Genomic DNA, 23,328 nt, shown 5'->3' on the forward strand with positions numbered 1-23,328 from the left:
ATTTATAGGCAGCAGTTTTAAAACAAACATCAGGAAGTACTTCACACAACGCACGGTAAACCTGTGGAACTTGTTGCCAGGGGATGTTGTGAAGGCCGAAAGTATAACTGGGTTCAAACAAGAATTAGGTAAGTTCATGGAGGATAGGTCCATCAATGGCTGTTAGCCAAGATGGCAGAGATGCAGCCCCGTGCTCTGGATGTCTGTAAACCTCTGACTTCCAGAAGCTGGGTCTGGGTCATGGGATGGGTCATGGGATAATTGCCCTATTTGTTCATTCCCTCTGAAGCATCTGGCATTGGCCACTAAGAAGGCAGGACACTGGGCTAGATGGATCATTGGTCTGCCCCAGTATGGCCGTTCTTATGTTTTAATTTAGTGGTTTATTTATTTCAGTGGTTAGTATTGAGCTTTATTAATTTCCGCAGTGAGCAGCCCCCTGTAGCAGGCTGGACCCCTGCTCCTGCCCAGAAGGGGTTAAAAACAGCCCTGAAAGGGGGCTGTGGCTGGGGAAAGCAGCCTTTAGGCTGCTTTGATTGGGGAAGTGGCTGCAGCTGGGGCCACGCCCCAAACGGAGCAACAGGCCCTTATAGGAGGGCCAGGGAAGCCAGAAGAAAACAGTCCTTCTCTGACTGGAGAGGGAGAGGGCTGCTTGGGAACTCACCCCGGGGACCTAGAGGAAGGCAGGGCTGGGGAAAGGCCTTAGGAGCGGAGAAGCCCTAGGCCAGCAACTCCCCAGGCTGTAGGGCCTAGTTCTAGGCCTCCTAGGTACTGGGCTTGCAGAGGGGCAGCCGGAAGGTGGGTAAAGGCAGCCAGTCCAAACCCCATTGCCTATGATAAGTGGCTGATACTGCAGTTTGCCCCAGCGAACGGGGGCTAGATGGAGACTGGGCAGTAGCCATTCACACACCCCCACTTCCTGTCCCCTGGACCCCCACCGGCCCATCCAACCCCTCCTCTCATTCCTAACGCCCCCCCCCCCGGACTCTTGCCACCATTCAACCCCCTGTTTTCCCCCCAACCTCCATCCACACCCCTGCCCCCTGACCACCACCTCGAACTCCCCTGCCCTCTATCCAACCGCATCCCTCCCCCCTCACTCCCTGCCCCCTTACTGTGCTGCCTGGAGCACCAGTGGCTGGCGGCACTAGAGCCGCGCTGCCCGACGAGCTGGGTCACGCCGACACCACCAGCACACAGCACAGAGACTGGGTCAGGCCGGGCTCTGCAGCCGCGCTGCCCCAGGAGCTCAAAGCCCTGCCGTCCAGAGCATTGCACCAGCGGCAGGTGAGGGCAAACAGTAGGGGAGGGGCCAGGGGCGAGCCTCCTGGGCCAGGAGCTCCAGGGCTGGCCAGGACGGTCCCACGGGCTGGAGGTGGCCCACAGGCCGTAGTTTGCCCACCCCTGCTCTAGGCAGATGATGCAGCAGAGCACTCTGCTGGGTGGGGGTGGGGGGAGTGGTTGCTGGCTCAGCACATCTGGACACAGATCTGACTCACCACCACTGGGCAGAGCAGAAGGCAGAGGCCATGTGTGATCACTGAGCTGAACGTTTCCAAACTTAGGTGACTAGAGGCCACTCTCCCACATGCTCCCTCATTACTATAACATCCGATTGCAGTGCTGAGTCTAAAAACACGGAATACTAGTTTTCAAACAGTTTTGAAGTTCACTGTCTTTGCAATACCCCAGAAACTCTCAGGCATGGTTTGAAAAAGACCTGACTTATTAAAAGCAATGTAGAGGTGTATACGCTCTGCTTCCCAAATTCATTAGTCATGGAGAGAGGGATAGTGGCAGTGCCGTGGTTTGAGTATTGGCCTGTTAAACTTAGGGTTGTGAGTTCAATTCTTGAGGGAGCCATTTAGGGATCTGGGGCAAAAATCTGTCTAGGGATTGGTCCTGCTTTGAGCAGGGGGTTGGACTAGATGACCTCCTGAGGTCCCTTCCAGCCCTGAGATTCTCAAAAGGTGAGCCATACATTTATGTTCCTTTTCTTTTGCCCTCTGGTGGATTTATGCTATTACTGCAGCCACAATCTTAAATTAACTCATAGCTGGATATTGTGCACTGTTGTGATTTATGATGGCCTGATCCAGGGCACTGGATTGGGAATCAGGAGACCTGGGCCCTATTCCCAACTCTGCATCTCACTGGCTGGGTGACTTTAGGCAAACCCTTCCCTTCCCTGTGCCTCTATTCCCTTTCCAGTCTTTAGAATGTAACCTGTTCAGGTCCAGGACTGTCTTACGTATGTCACTTAGTGCAATGTTGCCCTGATATCTGTGGGGTCCCTAGGTGCTACTGTAGTGCAAATAATTATTGTGATTGGTACACATTTTTCCCTTACACCATGGAGTGAAAAACCCTATGGTAAATACCAGATGATGGCGTCAACACACTGTGTGGATGTTCTTTTACAGGAGTCGGCAACCTTTCAGAAGTGGTGTGCCGAGTCTTCGTTTATTCACTCTGATTTAAGGTTTCAGGTGCCAGTGATACATTTTAACATTTTTAGAAGGTCTCTTTCTGTAAGTCTATAATATATAACTAATCTATTGTTGTATGTAAACAAGGTTTTTCAAATGTTTGAGAAGCTTCGTTTAAAATTAAATTAAAATGCAGAGCTCCCTAGACCAGTGGCCAGGATCTGGGCAGTGAGAGTGCCACTGAAAATCAGCTCACGTGCCGCCTTTGGCACACGTGCCATAGGTTGCCTACCCCTGTTCTCTTTTGAGTTCAACTGGAGACAGGCCAAATCAGAGCCATTTATCTCCTCCCCCTTACACTCAAATGGTTGTTTGGGTCGCACTAATTCCCGGAGGCTCCAGTCAGGGTTCAGGACACCCTTGTGCTAGGCACTGTAAATAAGGAAAAGATGATCCCTGCACCAAAGCGTGCTCTTAGATATGTGGTAAGAAACAAGTGGATACAACAAACAGATGAGACAAGCACAAGGTAAGAATGAGTCGGTTGATTAATGTAACAAGCAATGGTCACAGCACACAAACTGCCTAGTCATTGTTACAGGAGTGGATTGGAGAAATGAGACCTGGATCTGAATTATCCTGGGTGTTGCTTTTGCAAAATTTCAAAACTAAACCTGATCAGGATGGGAGATGAACCTATTTCCAGTGTGGATACTTGATAAACTCTGAGCCCTATAAATCTTAGTTTACTCTAGAGATTGGTTTGAACTAAAATCCTGGATGAGAACACCTGCAGACTTGGAGGATCACCTGTTAGACTGAAAACTTTATCCAGCTTCTGCTTTAAGGTTTGGTGAACATTCAGATATCCAAAGATTAACAATTGATATGAGAACAGTCTTAATGGACAGAGCTATTGGTTTGTTCTTGTAAGCAAATCCCAAAGACAGTCTAGCTGCCAATGGGAAAGTAATAGCTATTGCTTCTCCGCTGGTCAGTTTTCATGGCAATGCATAACCATGAAATCTGACTCTGCAAATCAGAACATTGTTTCAAGTGAAATTCAAATGATATAGACAACTGACTAGTCATGGAGGAAAGGTTGTTGTGGGTTCGGAGGTATCGTTTTATCTTAATTCAAATATTACCTGAGAAATCTCTTGATAAATAATATTGTATTTCCAATGACATTGTACATTCTCTTACCTAGATCCCTTATCACAGTTTGGCCCCCCATCTTACTGATCACTCTGCATGCCATGAACAGATGGTCACCATTCCAAAGTGCTTGCAGTTTAAGGGTACATCTACACTACAGCTGGGAGGTGTGACTGCCACCTCGGGGAGACATGCTGGCTACTCACGAGTTAGTTCATTTACAATAGTAGGGTGGCCTTGTTGGCACGGGTGATGGCTTAGGATAGGATTGTACTCTGGTAGGTGGCTACCCTGAGCCACCACCCATGTGGCCATGACCACACTGCCATTTTTAGCACGCAAGCTCAGGCAGAGCTATCGCAGGTACGTCAACCTAAGCTGGGAATTACGTCTCCTGGCTGCTGTGTAGATATAGCCCATTGCTTTGTCTTCTGGTTGCTTTTTTTGTTCCATGGTAAAAACGCACTTAACCCTCATTAGCTATAAAACAGAGTGGAGGACAGGCTTTTTAGTTCCGTTGCGAGGTAAAAGAGGCCAGGTCAACCCCAGGCAGGGTGTTGAATGCTGACCTTGCCTTGCCATATCATAGTAAACCAAGAGCCTTGTCTCCTCTTACCCAGCAAGATAACTATGGTGTGTTTATCTTTCTTTTAAAATAAAGCACCTTTTCATGCAGTGAAGACAAAGTATGCAATGACTCTCCTCCCCTGTAAGGAGCTATCCAGTACCAAAGACTTTCCAATTCACTTCAGCTTGATGGCAATGACTGTCACCAGACAAATCATTAAGAAGAGAGAAAAAACAAAACTTTATGGAGCTGTAGCCTTCATTTCTGTGTGAAGCTTAATGAAGGTAAATTTCCCTTTACAGGCTGAGACCTGTATGTCACACTGCCATGTTTGATTTCGATTACATTCTGGCACTTGCAGAATTCCTATAACAAATGCATAACTAATGTGACATCCACACACAACATTACATTAGTTCCATATGATCAGTTCTATTCCAATGAAGACCGAGGAAATTCATGTTGCTCTAATGTGAGTCATGATTTAATACCCTAATTTGTAACTAGTTTCATCTGAATGTAGCATGTAATTTACATCCACAGTAGCAGTTTAAGACAGACACCAAACAAACATTGAGCAGTCTGTTACACAATACATAGGAGAGTCCACATGTTCCCTACTAAAATTCAGTTGTGTTTGGTGATCTTTTACTCTCCACTTAAATATTTTAAAGAAAGATCTTCTAGCTCCTGCCACTTTTAAAGAAATCTGGCCAGATTCTCATTTACCCCAAGATACTTTTAACATTATATAAAGTGGATATAACGACACCCAATTTAAGGCCACCTTATGCTGCCTGAATTCTGTAAAGGGACCTTGATGTAAATAAGAATTAGAGCCTAGAATTTGTCCTCCTCATTTTAGAAGACTTTCCTCTGGTGTAGTTGCTGTTTGTAGACCAGACAGTTGGAAAAGGAGTAATTGTTTAACTCCAGCACATATACATTTCAAAACAATCTCACTCTCTTTACAGAAATAATCTAGTACAAACAAATATGTGAAGAATTTACAGCTGATTAACACCTTGGTGGAGCCTACGCTTCATTACATTTTCTCTTTGGCCTAATATTTCATTGAAGGTAATCAGGAAGTGAGCTGAGATTTTAGGTCTAGTGATAATAGCTAATAGCAGGAATTAAAGCAAAGCTTAATAAATGGAAAAGAATTAAATTGGGGTAGATTTAAAAAACACATTGCAAACAATGAAGAGTATTGTAAAGTAATTGTTTTATTAATACTTTCAACCTTCTTTCCTTGATTTTTTTGATGACAAGTCTGGCTGACACTAAAGCAATTGAGTTGCTGTCATGTGCCTTTCTTGATATGCATGTATTAGTCACAGAGCAGTTCCATGTTCTTTAGCATATTTTAGTATATAATTAAAAATGTCTGCTACTAAGCAACGAAGCATGGCAGAGGTTGATCGCATTCTGTCACTAAGGTAGACAGAAGGGGGAAAATAATAATCACATGTTCACCTTCTAATCTTAATTGTACTCTAACTACTTTGATATGTTGTGATACACTTTATTTCATAAAGACAGAGGTGTAAAGGGAGGGCAAGCAATGTCTGGTGGATCGCTACAGGTGACTGCACCAATGGAGCTGAGATATGGTATCAGTGTCTTAAAATGTCATGCATTTGGGGGCCTGATCCAAAGCCCACTGAAGTCTGTGCGAGTCTTTCCAATGGCTTCAATGACCACTGGACCAGATGTTATAAGCAGGCTTTCCATTCCTGTGTTTCTGGCATACTTTATTTATGTTTTTTTTTGGTAGTTTAATTTCTGAGATATGAAGCACAATTAAGTACCTGACTCCCTTTGGCTTTCAATAGGAGTTGGGTCCCTAAATGTCTGTTATGCCTCTGAAAATCTCCCCCTTCATGTTTAACCCTTACATATCTACTCACTTTGCATCTGCTGTCTAATGTCTCCTGGATCACCAACCAGCACAGGTTTTACAGTAGCTTTTTTACCAGACAGCATGAAACACGTGGCATACTTTAAAGCTCAGCAATACATTTTATGGTATATAGGTATGATTTTATGTGATGACATGAGATTTTTTTTATCAACATGTGTTTAGGATGTTCACATTACTCATAAATGAATTATGCTGGTAATCCCAGAAGCTCAGTATCATAGCTGATGTCCAATCCCTCTTTGAAGCCAATCATTTAGCAAGATTCTATGACATCCTGTGGCAATGAGCTCCGCAGTCTTAACAAAACAAGTATTTTCTAATCTGTCAGTCACATGTTCCAGAAAAAAATATTTTACAGATTTTCAGTGCCAACTTTAGTACTCAGTGCGGACACAGAGACCATGAAACAGAAACGTTTTCAGTATTCAACATGCAAACAGCCTTGACTCTGCCCCTGGATGTGCTAGTATTTCGGGGCTCAGTCCAAACTCCCAGCAAAATCACCGCTATTTGTTCTTATAGCTTAAATGGAAGTGGGCTTACTGCCTCTCAGCCATTATGAATGTGGACATTCGAGCATAGACATCTATTTATTCCGCAGCCTGAAGTCTGAAGATTCATTGCCACACCATTAGTTCCTGTGTTAATGTAACTGACATACATTTTTTTGTGATCTAGCCTAAGAATTGTGTTTAATAAGTGTTCACATGACACCTTTGTCTCTCACAATATTTGTCTGATTAGAGGTATAGAGAACTCCTTTCCTGTGGGAAAAGGTTGCCATCTGGATGTGTTTCTCAAATGGTTTCTATTGAGGAACCAGAGAGAGATCTGATTGTTAAAGTATCTTTGATTTTGTGCACTGTATGTGGTTTATGAGCAGCTTTGTGCTATCCAAATGAATTAGCAACTTGAAATAATGCAGGCAGCTGACTTGCTGCTAGGTCACAAGCAGGCCGGGGAGGACTGCAGCAACATGTATGGAAAAGGTCAGCCACCACGTTCATCCACACTGCCTGTGGAGAGGCTTTCTCTGACCACAGAACATCTCGTGCTGTACATGCCATAGTTCCATATACACAGTGTTGCACGGAGAGGCAGAATGAACTCTCCATTATAGGGACAAGTTGAAAGTCCTTGACATGGCAGGTCCCTGGGAAGGTCAGATCCTCTGCAAAAATTCAGCCCTGCCAGTTTGACAGGAGGGGCTGCTCCTGGAGCACAGAAAACACCACGTTTCCTTCTCTGAATGTTCCCAATAATGGGGACATTCTGGATCATTTGGGCCCTTCAGTGGTTACAGGGAACATCCCCTGCTTTTCTAAATGTCTCAGAGGAACAACTAATACCATTGGTAGCGTTAAGAGAAGAGTGAGTCCTTGGTATGGGATGAGTTAAATCCTCATTCAAACCTTTGTATGTACATACCCTTCCTTTAACATCATGGTAAGAGACAGCTAAGCATGGTAAGAGACAGCCTGTACCTAAAACAAAGCCAGAGTCTGTCCATAAACCAGCACCATGTGGGCATGGTATAGGGGTATGCATTAAGTAGTGAGACTAGGCATGTGGGAGAACATACAAACAGAGAACAGACAACAAGTCGGGAAGGCAAAAAGCAAGAAAGCCAGGCAGTAGCCTGTGAGCACAGTGTGACCCTGGGTGAGCTAGAGACACAGCTTTGGGGTCTGTTGGCCAAAGCAGCTTGGGGCTGTAAACTTAAAAACAAAACAAAAAAAAACCCAACTTCTTTTGTTCTTGGTTCCTCCTGTGTTCAGAGAAGCAGGACTTTGTATGTTCCCTGTAAATCAACAAGATTGTGTCCCAGAGAATACCAGCTTACATCAATTTTTACTTCCACCTGGAACCCCTTCAGGACCCTGAAATTTGACTTGCTGCTCCGGTCAAAAAGGGGCAACCGTAGATTTCCCCCTTTCCATCTTAACAGGGTGGCCCCAGATAGACTAACTTCCTGATTATCCACAATTCTGGTGTGTCCTAGGGGGGACCTGGTGATTGCTCACTTAACATAGTTATTAAGGAAAGAGAGGCAGCTCTGAGTACCAGTGTCCTCCAGTGCCTTCTGTGTCTTGACCAGGGTGCAGCAATAGCATACAGACAGAGAGACTGTGAAAATGCAGGAACCTTAGCCCTCTTTGTTCAGTGTTTGTATAGTGCCTAGCACAAAGTGGTCCTGTTCTTTAAGTGGGGCTCCTAGGTGCTACTACGATACAAATAAATTAAGACAAGGAGAGGCCAGGCGACACTTTTGGGTTCCTATCTCATTCAAGTGAAACACAAACTGCTAACCAAGGGGGCCTTGTTGACTTGGTTTCTCTGCTATGTGCAGAATCAGCAGAGGTGGAATGGATGTGAATATCAAACATGGTAGGGCAAAAATTGTGTCATGAAATAGAAGAGCCTGGGCAATAACTGGAGAATTGTTTTGTCTTGTTAATGCTGGCATCCTTTGTGAGAAGCACCTTCCCGTGGCTCGAAGATTGCTTCTTTCCAGAGCAGCCTCAGGTCGGAAGCCAGAGGAGAACCTGGTGGACTGGGCTTTCAATAGGGGGCAGTGTTGTTTCAAGTATCAACGCTTCAAGTATCAAGGGTCTGAGGGAACTCTGCTGGATCAGACCTCTCCACATCCCTCCCACAAACAAATACCAAGGAGCAGAAAAGCAAAAGCTGAAGTAAGACTAGGCAGGGGAAGAAGGTAATGCAAAGGAGGCATTTCAAAGGGTGATGTTAGAGTGGCTAAAGACTCCTCCGGGTAGAATGGAAGTATTGGAGAGGTATCATTTGTCAATTCCATCTCTCTCATACACACTCTCGCTCTCTCTCTCACACACACACGCACTCTGTCTCTCACTGACACACACACACACACACACACACACACACACACACACAGTTTTTCTTTACAAACTATATTGTTTAATGGCCTTTATTACTTCAGTAAACAGTGAGAAACCAACACACCAGCAAACACTAGTAGAGCATCTAAACTGATTGATTCAAACCTCGGTAAATAAAAGAGGATGTCAACTGCATTTCCCTTGCATCCACCCATAGCCCTTTACATTTTTCACATTCTTCATGTGATACATAACATTTTCTGTGACTGAGATATGACCATGCTAATTGGGGATATTAAATCTTGTTTGTTTTTCCTGTTTCTAGTCGTTATTCTTCAGTTATTGTAGTTGCCTTGAATGTGAACATTTTATGAGCTCGAATGAGCCAAATTCATCCCTGGGGTAAGTAAGCATAAAGTAGCTCTCCTTGATTTCCATGGGAGCTGCTTCTGCATATACCACACAGACTTCTCTACACAATATGAAGGTGAAACAAATTGCACTTATTTGGCACACCCAAGGAATTCTGGACTTGTACAGGTTACACAGGTAAACCACCAACACCCATTTTTTTTGGGCCAACTGAAACCCAATGTGTAACTTACATCACTATCTACTTCACAGTGGAGTTTGACCAGGTATGTTTTACTGATGTATAATTTTAAGTACATACTTCTAGCTAGTTAAGGTAAATGTAATTCATCAGAAACATAGAAGTAAGAAGTGACGATGGATCATTTTTTGAGGCCAGACTGCTGCCAGTTCAGGCTTGCTCACTACTATACATTTTCTAACCTTTTGTTCAGTGTAGTTTCAAAAGTCCAAATCACAAGACTTCCACAGCTACTTAGACTATAATGTTGCCTGTTACTTATTGAAACAAAGAGATTTTGTAACCTGACACTATATAATGGTTACTGTGTTCAAAATATATGGCTCTGTACATGATCATAGTAAAAGCCAATATGTATTTTTGCCTCAAACATTTAAAATGGAAAGTAGCTTAAAAATGCTACCAGTGCTGCATGATGTATCATAAGCATTTTACTTTGCTTTAGCTATTTTACATAGCACATTATTTTCTGATAAAAGAAATTTACAATACAATAGAAAAGTTATTTTTCTTTTTTGCAAAAGTAACTAGTGCAATCTTATACTATAAAGAGTGTGTTATAAATAGTGTTATACCAATTATATTAGATCAGTAAAAACCAGCAGGATCTTATTAAAGGGGACAAGACAAAGATGCCACATTTATTATGATAACAATTTGATTTATGACTAATAACTAATATCTTAATTCTTACACACACACACACACACACACACACACACATTATACCTAATACCTGTACACACACACACACATTCACACACACATTCACATTATACCTAATAACTATACACACACACACATATATTCACACCCACACCCACATTCATCAGGTGTTCTGCAGCTGCTGCATAGTTACCAGTCCTGAAGATAGCTTAAGTTCATGGCTTGATTTTGCAGCTTGGGTTCGTAGCTTGTGGCGGCTAACTGGCCAGGAAAGCCGGGCACAAGGCCAAGCTGGATCTCTGTTGGGCAGGCACCGATGTTCTTCCACGTTGGCAGCAGAATGTTACCCAGAGTCTCTCATCTCACCCTTCTTTTTTATAGGCTTTTAGTTTGGATTCAAAGTCTATAGGTCTTGCTGTGTCATGCTGCCTCTGGGTTTAGACTGATCACCCATCAATTGCAGGCGTGACTTTCAGCCTTGGACCTGGCTTTGATCTTCCTTCTGTTGTTCTGTTGTCCTTTTCTTTTTAGGGTGGATGCTTCTTACTTTGTTTAGGGCTGTTGTCTAGGTCTTCAGCCGTTGGTATTTGAACTTTATCTCATCAGGACAGGCAGGGGCTGGAGATTGATTCCGTCATTCATACATACCTCATTCACACATCTAAACTAAACTAATAAGATTACTGCAGGGTTTGCAAAAATGAAGGTTGGAGGAAGCTCTTACAAAATGGAGTGAGTGTTTTAAAATGGGGTTTGAATTACAATATGGAACAGAAGTTACAGTGTAGGCAAGTGTAGTGAATGGTGAACAGAAGTTACGTTAATAAAGTGAACAATTAAAAACAATTTCATTTATCAGTTCTACAATAGGAAATGTGTTTAGTTACTATATCGGCAAACCCAACTCCTTTTTATATCCCTTAAAGACCTAATACTGCCATCTTAACTCGGGAAACACTTCTATTGACTCCAGATCCATTGGCAGACAATGGAGAGTGATCCCTCTGCATGCTCTATTTTAGAACACCCCACAATCTGTACTAGTGTATGGAATAAAGGAAAGGGAATGGAAGATCTGCCATCTGCTTCAATGGGAGCAGCGTTGTGCTCAGAATATACTATGCTACATGCATGAGATAATTCCAGGGACTGACGTTAATTATTTCTTTTGGGCTATCCAGGCGCTGGGAGCTGTATGATCCAAATGTGGCCCCTAGAGCTTCTGTTACAAATAGTACAAATGTAATAGGCATAACAGATCAGATGCCTAAAAAAACCCAAACCCAAACTTTTGTGCTGATTTCATAAGGTCATCTGAAATCCAGCCCTGATCACTACACTATAGCTTTGCACGATGCCATCCAAGGGGCAGTTTTGCTTCTATCTGATTCTACAGCCTTCAGTGAATTGGGAAATCCTCTTCCATTGCTGTCTTACATTCACTGGTCCACAGTTTGTATGCTCTTTCCAGGGTGTCTTCGCTGATATCATTGAATATTTCTGCAAAATAAGATTTTTAGTTAGTAGAAGAAGCTTCTCTGGATGTCAAATTCACTCACAGAAAGCGAGGCAAACTCTCCTGAGTAGCTTTACAAAGACTTATTCACAGGGCTAGATTCACAAAGGGACTTAATCACCTAAAGATAGTTGGGCACCTACGTCTAACATTTAGGCACCACTGACATTCCATTCACAAAATCACTGGTTAGGGGCTGCCTAGCTCCTTCCTTCTAGCTCCCTGACTGTGTGTCTACATCTACAATTTTGCAGCGCTGGTTGTTACAGCTGTATTAGTACAGCTGTATAGGGCCAGCGCTGCAGAGTGGCCACACTTACAGCAACCAGCGCTGCAAGTGGTGTTAGATGTGGCCACACTGCAGCGCTGTTGGGCGGCTTCAAGGGGTTTTGGGGAAGGCGAGAGCAAACCGGGGAAGGAGACCAGCTTCGCCGCGGTTTGCTCTCGCGTTCCGCGAACCACCCTGCAAACCGCAGGGAAGGAGACCTGCTTGTTCGGGGGTTCGGCGAACGCGAGAGCAAACCGGGGAAGGAGACCAGCTTCGCCGCGGTTTGCTCTCGCGTTCCCCGAACAAGCAGGTCTCCTTCCCTGCGGTTTGCAGGGTGGTTCGCGGAACGCGAGAGCAAACTGCGGCGAAGCTGGTCTCCTTTCCCGGTTTGCTCTCGCCTTCCCGGAACCACCCAGCAAACCTCAGGGAAGGAGACCTGCTTGCTCGGGGTTCGCGGAACGCGAGAGCAAACCGCGGCGAAGCTGGTCTCCTTCCCCGGTTTGCTCTCGCCTTCCCGGAACCACCCAGCAAACCTCAGGGAAGGAGACCTGCTTGCTCGGGGTTTGGGGAACGAGAGAGCAAGCCGGGGAAGGAGACCAGCTTGATTACCAGAGGCTTCCTCAGGTATGCTGGGATACCTGCTTATTCCACGGAGGTCAAGAAAAGCGCTGGTAAGTGACTATACTTGATTACCAGCGCTGGATCACCAGCGCTGGATCCTCTACACCCGAGACAAAACGGGAGTACGGCCAGCACTGCAAACAGGGAGTTGCAGCGCTGGTGGTGCCCTGCAGATGTGTACACCTCCTAAGTTGCAGCGCTGTAACTCCCTCACCAGCGCTGCAACTTTCTGATGTAGACACAGCAAAAAGCTGCCTAAATCCTGATGCAGCCCCCCCAGCTAAGGAACTGCTCTGAGGCTTCACTCATGCCTAACCCCTGTGGGATTGTCATACAAGGCGTTCCTCCGCCTAACTCCCCAGCAAGTTCTGATCCTGCGAATGTGCTTTGAGCATGTTTAATCCTTACGAGAGCCAGCTGGGGGGCCAACAGGGTGGGGATTTTGCAGGCTGCCTGTGTCGATCCATCCCAGAATAGCCAGGAGCCCACTTGGGATGGGGGAGACCCAGACTTGAACCCCTGATTTGGAGCAGGGTCTTGAACCTAGGTTTCCCTCCATGCCAGGTGAGTGCCCTGACCACCAGGCTATTGGATATTGTGGGGTAGGCCTCACTCTCCATCTCTTCTTTAGAAGCTGTTCTACATTATATAAATAGTTAAACATTCATTGGAGCGGGGACATGAAGCTGGCTTTTCCAATTTCCTGACAGTACCTGGGTTATTGACTATAGTGGGATTGTTGGGGCAGGTTGGGAGGCTCTTTCTCTGTGGCTTTTCTTGAGAAAGGGCTGACCTGACACAGACACCTACTCCAGGGGAGTGTTCATAGCTGAGACTCCTAGGTAAAGATAGGTGCCTCCCTCCAGCTTCAGCCAGGTGTCCTAAGCCACTACCGTCCCTGCACTTGTCCACACTGCTGTTTTTAGCAGTGTAGCATCCCACTCCCTCCCGTCTGCCAGAGTCTTTCCCTGCTGCAGCCTTTCTCTGCTGGAGCCTTTCCTTGCTGCAGGGACCAGTCAGCGCCTTTCCCCACTGCCTCCCCTCTGAGAACTTTTCACCGACACATGGAACTACACCCTGCAGTGTGGATGCAGCCTCCCTGTGGTGTTTAGCTACACATACTCAACATGCTGCCCCCAGAGTAGGAATGGTGCCTAAATCTCCTTTGTGAATGTAGCCCACAGAGATTCAACCAGATGGAATTATTACAGAGTAGCTGTAGATTGATGTATCACAAGCTGATCCTCGGTGCTGCTTTTTATTCTGAATTTTCTTTCTATTTATATGTGTATTGTCACCCTGGGCAGACATTAGTTTCACCGAAGATGTATGCTGTTTAGTTCTATGTATATTAATTGCATCATCCAGCTGCCTTTTTCCAAGTGTTACTTCAAAATGTTTTCAAGCACAACAAGAGAACGTATACTGTTACTACTTTTGTTGTTTGTTTGTTTGTTGTTTAAACAAATTGTAGCGCGGTATTTGGATTGTCCTGACATAATACCTGATATGGGTTATAATATGTTTGCAAAGTAAATTGGCCAACCCTAAGGCAATTTATTAGAGCTCAATCTTTAAGTTCTGGTGGCCAAATGCAGGAGCTGAATTCCCTCTCCGTCCAGGTATAATAAGATGAAAAGGCCAATTAAAGGCAGTTATATATAACTGCAAACTGCAGGGCAGGCACTTGGCATGTTATATTGTGTTCCTTAGTGGTGGTGTAAAAAGGATTTTTTTTTCTTTGAATGTTGCCAGGATAAGTAAAAACAAAAAAGTTGACAAAGTTCCAAGAGAAAAGTAATTAATATCACCAAAGACTTTACTGTAATAACCTGATCCAAAGCTCCTTGAAGTCAATGGAAAAACACCCATTGAATTCAACAGGTATTTGATCCTGCTCTCAGGGCCAGATTTTAAACAGTGATATGGCGCCTAAAGATATAGATGAGTGCCTAGTGGAATTTCCAAAAGTGCCTGGGCACAATGAGTGTTAGGTACCTAGGCATTTTTGAAAATCACACTAAGCAGCCATCTACATCCAAACATCTTTAAAAATCTGGCCATTAGCGAGTGTGTCTGGGAGTTGCTCTTGTATATGTGAATGGATGTGAAAATCCCACCTTTTCCTTGGTTAATGTCTGTCCCTTTAGAAGCTATGTTGCAGTACCTGCCATTCCAAGTCCAGTTGGGAGAGGCATTCTCATCTGGCCTCCACAGTGTTTCAACCTTTCCACCAAGGCCTTCTTTATTAGATACCAGTTGCAGTCTTCGTGCCACACCGGGAGCTCCAAACCCTTCATGCACTGAATAATGTCAGTTTTTTCCTCTATAGTTAAAAGCCTCCTTTCATAGGCCACGTAAGTCATGAATGCCATGTCTATGTTTACTGCTTCTCCATGCATCAGTGATGGCAAAACTTTCTGAAATGAAAGTAAAATTAGCTTTTTCCCCCCTTACAGTAACTAGTCTGGGTTTTCTTAATTAATCTGACTTTGTAGATGAAAATTAGTAAATTGGCTCTCAGTAGTAGAACCAGAGATTTGCTGAATCTCAGCATCCTTTCTATTTCTGGGGAGTGGGGAAAATATTTTCCACATGATTAATGGTACATAAAATCCCCCACAGAGAGTTTGATTTTGCTCGTATTGAAGGCAAGGGCTGAACTTTGAATGAGAGGGAGGGAAGATTACCGAGTGGCAAACATCTCACTTTAACCTTTTCATAGGGACTGAGTCTGTTCATCCCCAGGCCCCACTTCTGAACGGTAGTTTACCGCAGCAGTAGGATCTGGAATCTTAAAACCCTGCAATATTTGGATTGTTATAGCTGAGATTATTGCTGCTATTTATATTACACGACTGCCTAGATGTGCGCGCTCCTTTGTGCCTCTGAACAAATGAGACAATCTCTGGCTCCAAATTTCTAACAATCAAAATACAAAACATAGACAAAGTGGGGAGGGGAAACTGAGGCACACACAGACGGGACATGACTTGCCCACTGTTATACATCAGATAGAGCTTGGCTAGACCTCAAGTTTCCTGCATCCCAGGCCAGTGCACTATCAACTGGCAATGCTGCCTCACAAGTATAATACAAAACAAAACCTTCCAAGAACATTTTTACTATGATTAAATACGTGTTGCTTTTTTCAAACAGGACATTGCAAAATAAAATTTGTGACTTACCATTTCAAGTTCTGGGCTTATGAGGTGACCAAAATCAACCAATCTGTCCAGGTCATCCTCCCAGAGGTTGGGTGCAAGCTCTTCCAGCATTGTTTCTATGGCAAGTCTGGTTGTCTTCAGTGCAGCATCACCATGATTGACCAAGCTGTTCTGAGACTGGAACTTTGTGTCCAGCATATATTTTCCATGGCTCTTGAGTAGATCAAAGAGCACTTTGTGTTTCATGAGCGCCATCTTGAATAAAGAATGGAAAGAAGTACTTTGAAAAGGTGAATTTTTATATTAGCTAATAATACACTGTAGGAAAAGTACATATTGAAATACATACAACGAGTACTATATTATCCTAGTGCATGCATTCCAATAAATGTTGGATTACTGGTTGCTCCTGGCTCTCCAGGTACTGATAGTTTGTAAAGGGCTTTTGCATCTGTGTCTGGCAAGCAGGTGAAGGCCATTTTAATGAGGTGCTGGACCTCACCAGGATAATCCAGGCTTCCGCTCTCACCGCCCCACCCCCCGGATTGTTTTTAAAGAGAATTGAGTGAATGGGAGTGTGGGGTGATATTGTGGACCTGCGGGGTTTGGAAGGGTTTTTAGTTTTGTGGGCAACCGTTCAAATTGTTTAGGTTTTACTAATATTGCATGCATGGCTTCAGGATGGATGCATTTTAAATACATTTAAATCCTTCTTAAATTGACACACTAATCCTACTTTGCACCACATGACATCGATAGATCTCAAAGCTGTTTGCATATGTAAATTTAAGGGAATAACTATAGATTTACAATGAGAGCAAAATTTGGCCCAGAAAGATTGACAATACCATTGGTCAACCAAACTCAACATACACTTAGAACATGTGAGGTATGTATAAATGGCCTTGTAGAACATGTCTTCAGCTAAAAATTTAACTACCCTAACTTCCCTGTTCTTCCTCCACTCTGAAAAAACTAAAGTTTATCTTTACTCTTATTGGATGGAGAACATAGAAATAAATAGACTCCCATAGATTTGAATATGTTTTGGATCAGGTCCATTATGAAAGAGTTTTCTTCAATCTGTTTGCTCTACAGATGACATCTGGCTTTTTTATATGTTGTGCGTATCTTAAAAAATTACCTGGGGTCCCTAGAAGCTGCTAGGCACACTCTTAGATTCTTAGAAGCCAAACAACTATAAACTATATGGATGGGCATGATTAATAAATAATGAGATTTGGTTGTCCAGCTTCTCTAGGTGGCCTTGAAAAGCCCACCATGTGGATGTATAAAACATCTTGCACAAAGCTTTAAGCTCACACATAGTTTCAACTTTGTATTAATAATTAATATGGCAAAAGTACATCTGTATTCCAAAAAATGGTACCTTCAAAATTTCACCAAGACCGTTGGAGATGTGTCGACGGGGAATAGTTTGGATGAAGGATCTGTCCAGAAAAGTAGCTACAGGCGGAGTGTAGCCTCCAAGCTTGTTCTTGCACTGAAGGAAATTTACACCATTCTTTGCTCCCACACTGGCATCAACGTATGCCAAGAGGGTTGTTGGGACACGAATATAAGGGGTGCGTCTTCTATAAAGTGACGCTGCAAGGCCTACAATATCAAGGCAAACCCCTCCTCCAATTGCTATAATGGGCTCTTTGCGCCTGTCGATGCCGAAGTTGTGAACTTCTTGCAAGATGCTGAGGACCAGATCCATGGATTTGGTTTCTTCAGTGGTGGGCAGGGAGAGGATTTTATAGTGAACATTATTGGCTTCAAAGTACTTTCTCACTTTTGAGCCGTAATATTCATCGACAATCTGATCCATTACAATAAAACGCCTCTGTTCTCTTTCTCTGTTAATGGCTATCTCTAATTGCTGAGGATCTATGATGTGCCCAAAAAGGAGTGTACTGTTGGCAGGATCCAGAAGACTGCATGTTTCCACCACTTTGTAGCAGAACGAGATAGGAGCTTCAATTGTCCAGGAAATCCCAATATCTGACACACTTTTGCCTCTGTCAGGGATCACAAAACATGGTGTGAGATCAATACACTAGGTACCTTCTATGTCAAAAAGAATTTAAAAATGAAGCCACTAGCTTGCTGCTTGAAATACGCAATTCCACATTAGAGTCTACTACTACCCCAGAAAATAGTAGGGTTTCAAATATTGTACTGATCTTTAAAATAAGCAATGGGGGGATTCTGGGAATTGTAGAGTAGTTGGCCTTGCTTCAGCACCAGGAGAATTGGCTGATGTGATAATTAAAAATCAAATGAGTAAACACGTAGGTGGATAATGATATAACAAAGACTAATTAGTATGGCTTCGGTAAAGGCAAATTGCTCCTCTGAAATTCACTATTTTGTCTATAAGATAGTGGAGATGAGTGCTCTACTTTATTTAGACTTTCAAGAAAACCTATTATATGTGGCTATGAAAGAGAGACCAATGTCCAACATGGCAAAATTTTAACAATGAGTTACCCAAGGTTCTGTATTAAGATTGATGTTTCATATACATTTTTTAATGAACTTGGAAGGGTGGGGAGTGAGAAGTGCTGAGACAAAACTTACAGATGATACAATTATTGATGTTAGTAAAAACTAGGGAAGATTGTGAGGTGTTTCTTCAGAGGGACCTAGCAAAGCTGTCTAGTGAGCTGGTGGGAAAGTGGGGCGGCAGGGACAATGCGTCATGATTAGGAGCTCTAACCCATCTAGGGTTGCCAGCTTTCTAATTGCAAAAAACTGAACACCCTGGCCCTTCCCTGAGGCCCTGCCCAGAGGCACCACCCCTTCCCTGTCCCTTCCCCAAGGATCTGCCTCCCACTCATGACATTTCCCCCTCCCTCAGTGGCTCACTCTATCCCACCCTCACTCACTTGCACTGGTCTGGGGAGGGGGTTGGGGTGCAGGATGGGTGAGGGCTCTGGGGTGCAAGCTCTGGGGTGGGGCCAGAAATGAGGGGTTCAGGGTGCAAGAGGGGGTTCCAAACTGGGGCAAGGAGTTGGGGTGCAGGAGGGGGTGAGGGCTCCTGCTGGGGGTGCAGACTCTGGAGTGGGGCTAGGGATGAGGGGTTGGGGATGCAGGAGGAGGGCTCCGGGGTGGGGGCTATGGTTTGAGGCAGGGGGTTTGGGTGCAGGATGGGTGAGTGCTCTGGGCTGGGGATGAAGGGTTCAGGGTGTGGGAGGGGGCTCTGGGCTGGGGATGAAGGGTTTGGGGTGCACGAGGGGGATCCGGCTGTGGAGGAGGCTCAGGGCTAGAATAGGAGGTTGGGGCGTGAGCTTATCTTGGGCAGCTCCTGGTCAGTGGCTCAGCAGGGGCATTAAGTCAGGCTGCCTGCCTTTCCTGGCACCCAGTGGCGCTGGAACATTTTTAGTAGTGGGTGTGTGAAAGCCAGCTCCCTCCCCCATCCACCCCCTTCCCAGAGCCTGGGAGCAGGGCTGTGTATCTGGGAGTAGGGGACCCAGACGGGGTAAGGAGGGAGAGGCCACAGCTGGTGATGCTGACCAGAGCCGTCAGCACCGCCTCAGGGTCCCTTTTCGACCGGGTGTTCCTGGTCACCGTGTGGCCCCATATAGTAGCCACGGGAGATGCTGAAGAAACTGAGACCAGGACCTGCCACTTAAAGCATGAGCAGGTATGGGAGGGGCCCTGCCTTGGTGGTGAGATTGGGGTGAAACTGGAATCCATCCCCCAACTGGAACAGGGGCTCCTTCCCTCCACCCCACCCCCCTGCCTCCTGCTTGTGCTCCAAGCAGTGGATGCTGGTCTCTGCTCCTGCTGTGTCCAGGCCCAGGCTCCTAAATGCCACTCGTTGTCAGCCCTGCCCCCTTCTCCTCACTAGCCCACCAGACCGGAAGCAGCATAGTAGCCCAGCCTGGAGCTGAACCAGATGGCCAGTGCCATATGGTGAGACACATCGCACCCCCACCCTCCCGCCTGCCCACCCTCTGAATGAGCTCAATACCATGATTTTTCCAATGACGGGGATGCAGAGGTAGGCATGCCCACTTCCGCCTCCCCACTGTTGGAAGAATCATGATATTGGGCTAATTTCATGATTTCAATGCAGTCCATGAAATCGCAATCTACACCAGGCCTTCTTTCTAATGTTTGTGAAGGAATCCTCTTAGAGGCAACACACAGTTGTGCTGGGCTTTCTCAGAGCCTGTGGTAACTTCAAAACTGAATACTCCGTCTTTAATCCAGTCAAGTCCTTCTATGTTCAAGCAATTCTGCAGCTGAAATAGCGTTCTTACTTCTGCATCTCAGGTCCATATTCTCGCCCTAATCCCAGTCCTGTATTCTGTAATAGTAGTTTAGATCTACCGTGGAGCTTCTTGTTTTCCCTTTTGAGATAGAACTTGCCTTTCTGGGATGAAATAGCAGAGCTTTCCCAGTAGAGGTCAGTCTACCATAGCCTATACTTGGTGATTTTTCAGGACAGAGGTCAAAGCTTTTTTGGCTTAATCAAGCCTTTAGGGATGGAAAAATTGAATTCAGGTCAAATTCAGTGACCAATCTCAGGTAGAAAAAGGACATTTTCATTTTCAAATAAGTCAGAATGGTTTTGACCATTTCAAAATGAAATGATTTGAGTTTTCATTTCATAGTGACATTGGGTTTAGAAACTTAGCTCAATGCATTTCTTAAAAATTTCATTTTGGGTTGGAAAAAAACCTGGAAATGGAATGAAATGAAAATCTGAAAAAAACTTTTTTAGACTTTTATATTTAGTTTAATTTCAGGTGTTTTTATCAGAAACAGTTTCTTTCCACCTCCCCCATCATCTTGTCATTTCAGCAAGAAAACCAAAAAAACCCGAGGTTTGGTTTGAAACGAACCACATTTTTTGATTTGGCACCTTAAGAGAAAAATCAATGAGTTGTATTATTCAGAGACCTATGGAAGCAAACAGATGCCCGGTGGGATTTTCGAAGAGTACGTCTACACAGCAAAAAAAAAACCTGCAGCAGCAAGTCTCAGAGCCCAGGTCAACTGACCTGGTCTGGTCTCATGCTAGGGGGCTAAAACTAGCAGTGTAAATGGTGGGGCTAAGGCTGGAGCCCAGGCTTTAAAACCTGGTGTGTGTGTGTGTGTGTGTGTGTGTGTGTGTTGGGGGGGTGGGACACGTAGGTCTCTGAGCCCCGTGAGCCTGAGTCAACTGACCTGAGCTCTGACACTCACTCCCGAAGGTTTTTTATATTTTTTTTCTGTGTAGATGTACCCAAAATACCTAAACCCAGATCATCATCATGTATTTAGGCACTTGCCTCCAAATGCAGTCAATGGGAGGTAGGTGCCTAAATACCTTTGGCAATCTGTCCAACTTCCACTGAAATCAATGGACGCTGGGTACCTACCTGCTTTTCCTGCTAGGTACCGATCTGTCTCTTTAGGGACATTAACGCCAGTAAAAGTCTGGTCCTAAGTGACTTAGGGACTTTTGAAAACTGTGCTCATGATTTTGATGTTTTTCAGAGGCTGTTATTCTGTCGTTTGTTTAAGCTAATACAGTAAAAAAGTTATATGAATATAAAATAAGCTCAATCAAATAAATACATTTCAGAGAAGATGATTACTGTGCATTTATTTTTGAAACTTTGGCCACTAAAGAGAGGTGTGGTTTTGGATGTTAATTACAGTACAGGAATCTGTTTTAGATGTCAGAGGTAACTTTGGCCACATGGCAGATGGGCAGGTGAAGAGACAACCTGGTCTGAATTGCAGAATGTGTATGAAGTAGAGCCCAAACCTGCCATTTGCTAATGGATATTTTACATGAGCAATTTTTTGCGAACTGAGCCCTAAGTCAATTAATTATGTTATTGACTAAGGACTCTATCCTGAAATGAGCTCTGCACAAGCAGACCTTTGTGCGTGGATAGAGCTCCACTGAATTCAGTCCAGATCTGCCTGCGCAGTGTCTGCTGCAGAAGTAGTACCTTATTTACCTGTTCCTGCTGAAGCCAATGGCAAAACTCCTATCAAATTCCTTGGGAGAAAGATCAGACCCAGTGATAATAGAATAAAGAGACTGCAAATATTGGAAAACTTCTGATGTGTAAAAAACAAACAAAGCCCCACATTTGTGAGTATTCCATTAATATTTAATAGTAAAAGGAGGCTCTATTCTATTGAAAGGGGATCCTCCTGCAATCCAAGGTTAATTAAGCAGGGAGACATTCCTGCAGAAAGCTGTGTTTGGCCTTAAGGGAAAACATTCACCCATCTGTGACCCTTTTCTGACCTTGCCATAGGTAGAGCACTTCCCCTAAAGTTTGACGGCTGCATTCTGCTTTTTGATCATGTCAGTGATTTTTAGTATCTTTGTATTTGTTTTTCCAAGCTATGTATTTCATTACCCGAATCCGTAAACATCTGTTACACACCCCCTTTTATACACAATGATTTTGAATATGCACCGAACGAACCCAATTGCAAAAATCCCCATGTTCCTCTAAATACTCCTCAGACACTTTAAGAAAACTTCATCTGATAAATTCACAAAAATGTGAAAAAAATTAGAGTGGGGGATAACTCACTCCATTTATGCCAAGGTGTATGATGAACACATGATTTGCGTGGCAGTACTGGCACACAAAAAGATGGGTTGAGAAATACGTTTGAGCCTTTACTTGGAATGTCTGCTTTTTGGTGAGTTTCGGTCACACTCATCACAGCGACATTAGATAACATTTTTCAGTTGCACAAGCCTAACATAGCTCTACATTTCCCCTATCTGAAAGATAATTTAATACGACTAACCCAAACCAGATTGGCGGCAAGCTTGTCATCAGATTTTATCAAGTACTCCTAGCGCAAGCTTTTATACTTACATTTTAGCCTGTGAGATGGTTATCTTATCCTCAGAGTTGCATATGGCTTCCCCCTTCTTGATCCGACACCAAGTGCTCTTGACCCGCACCAGCTGAAAATTAGTCTGTCTGGGATTTTCAGGCATGACTGTTGTGGCTTTTTTGGCTAAGACCTCTTCGGAAACCGGCATCTTTCCAGCAGATGAAATCTCTATCTTGAGAGATCTCACCTGAGTGAGAGCTTTCCAGTCACTTTTAAAGACCATATTTTGAAAGAGGAGGTCCTGTCTACTCCTCACCTGTTGGTACTGTGTATGTGTGGGGTGGGGGGGGGGAAATTATAAAACTAGTATTATCTAATCTGAGGACACGAGTCAAAGGTGTACAACTCACTCAGAGACACATGTAGGACCCAAGCTAGCGTTGTATAATTGGTTAGTTTTATAATGCTTAGGAAATACAATACAAATCCATAAATTATCTTCTCACATGATGCCCTGCAGTGAAATGGATGTTATGAAAGAGAAATAATTTATATGAAACGTCAATGCCATTTCAAGAATTCCTTTGTTGGGCAGGACCTTTGATTTATCTAACTGCTAGCCCCACTCAGTGTGCAAGAGGCAAAGAGGCAAGCAGCAGTGGTGGAGAGATTTGTGCAGGCTATGTAGGCCTTCTGGGAGTTCTCATTCCTGTGTTCCACT

At 44.2% G+C, this 23,328-nt stretch overlaps 1 protein-coding gene across 1 annotated transcript; it reads right to left on the reverse strand.

The window, feature by feature from the left end:
- Positions 1-11,618: 11,618 nt before the first annotated feature.
- Positions 11,619-22,815, reverse strand: LOC127053727 (2-epi-5-epi-valiolone synthase-like). The gene is made up of 5 exons (XM_050958901.1): positions 22,646-22,815; positions 17,182-17,815; positions 15,813-16,046; positions 14,792-15,044; positions 11,619-11,719 (listed from the first exon to the last, which is right to left on the reverse strand). Exons 1-5 carry the CDS (start codon positions 22,813-22,815, stop codon positions 11,619-11,621), a joined length of 1,392 nt encoding a protein of 463 aa, XP_050814858.1.
- Between the last annotated feature and the right edge of the window lie 513 nt (positions 22,816-23,328).

This window comes from Gopherus flavomarginatus, chromosome 6, assembly GCF_025201925.1.
Source record: "Gopherus flavomarginatus isolate rGopFla2 chromosome 6, rGopFla2.mat.asm, whole genome shotgun sequence".
Lineage (NCBI taxonomy): Eukaryota > Metazoa > Chordata > Testudines > Testudinidae > Gopherus > Gopherus flavomarginatus.

Bases quoted from the DNA above. Each gene is read 5' to 3' on its own strand.
- LOC127053727 (XM_050958901.1), bottom strand. From the start codon at position 22,815: ATGCCGGTTTCCGAAGAGGTCTTAGCCAAAAAAGCCACAACAGTCATG. The intron at 17,816-22,645 runs GTAAGTATAAAA...GATCCCTGACAG, and splicing joins ACCATCTCACAGGCTAAAAT to AGGCAAAAGTGTGTCAGATA. The intron at 16,047-17,181 runs GTACCATTTTTT...TCTTTATTCAAG, and splicing joins GTCTTGGTGAAATTTTGAAG to ATGGCGCTCATGAAACACAA.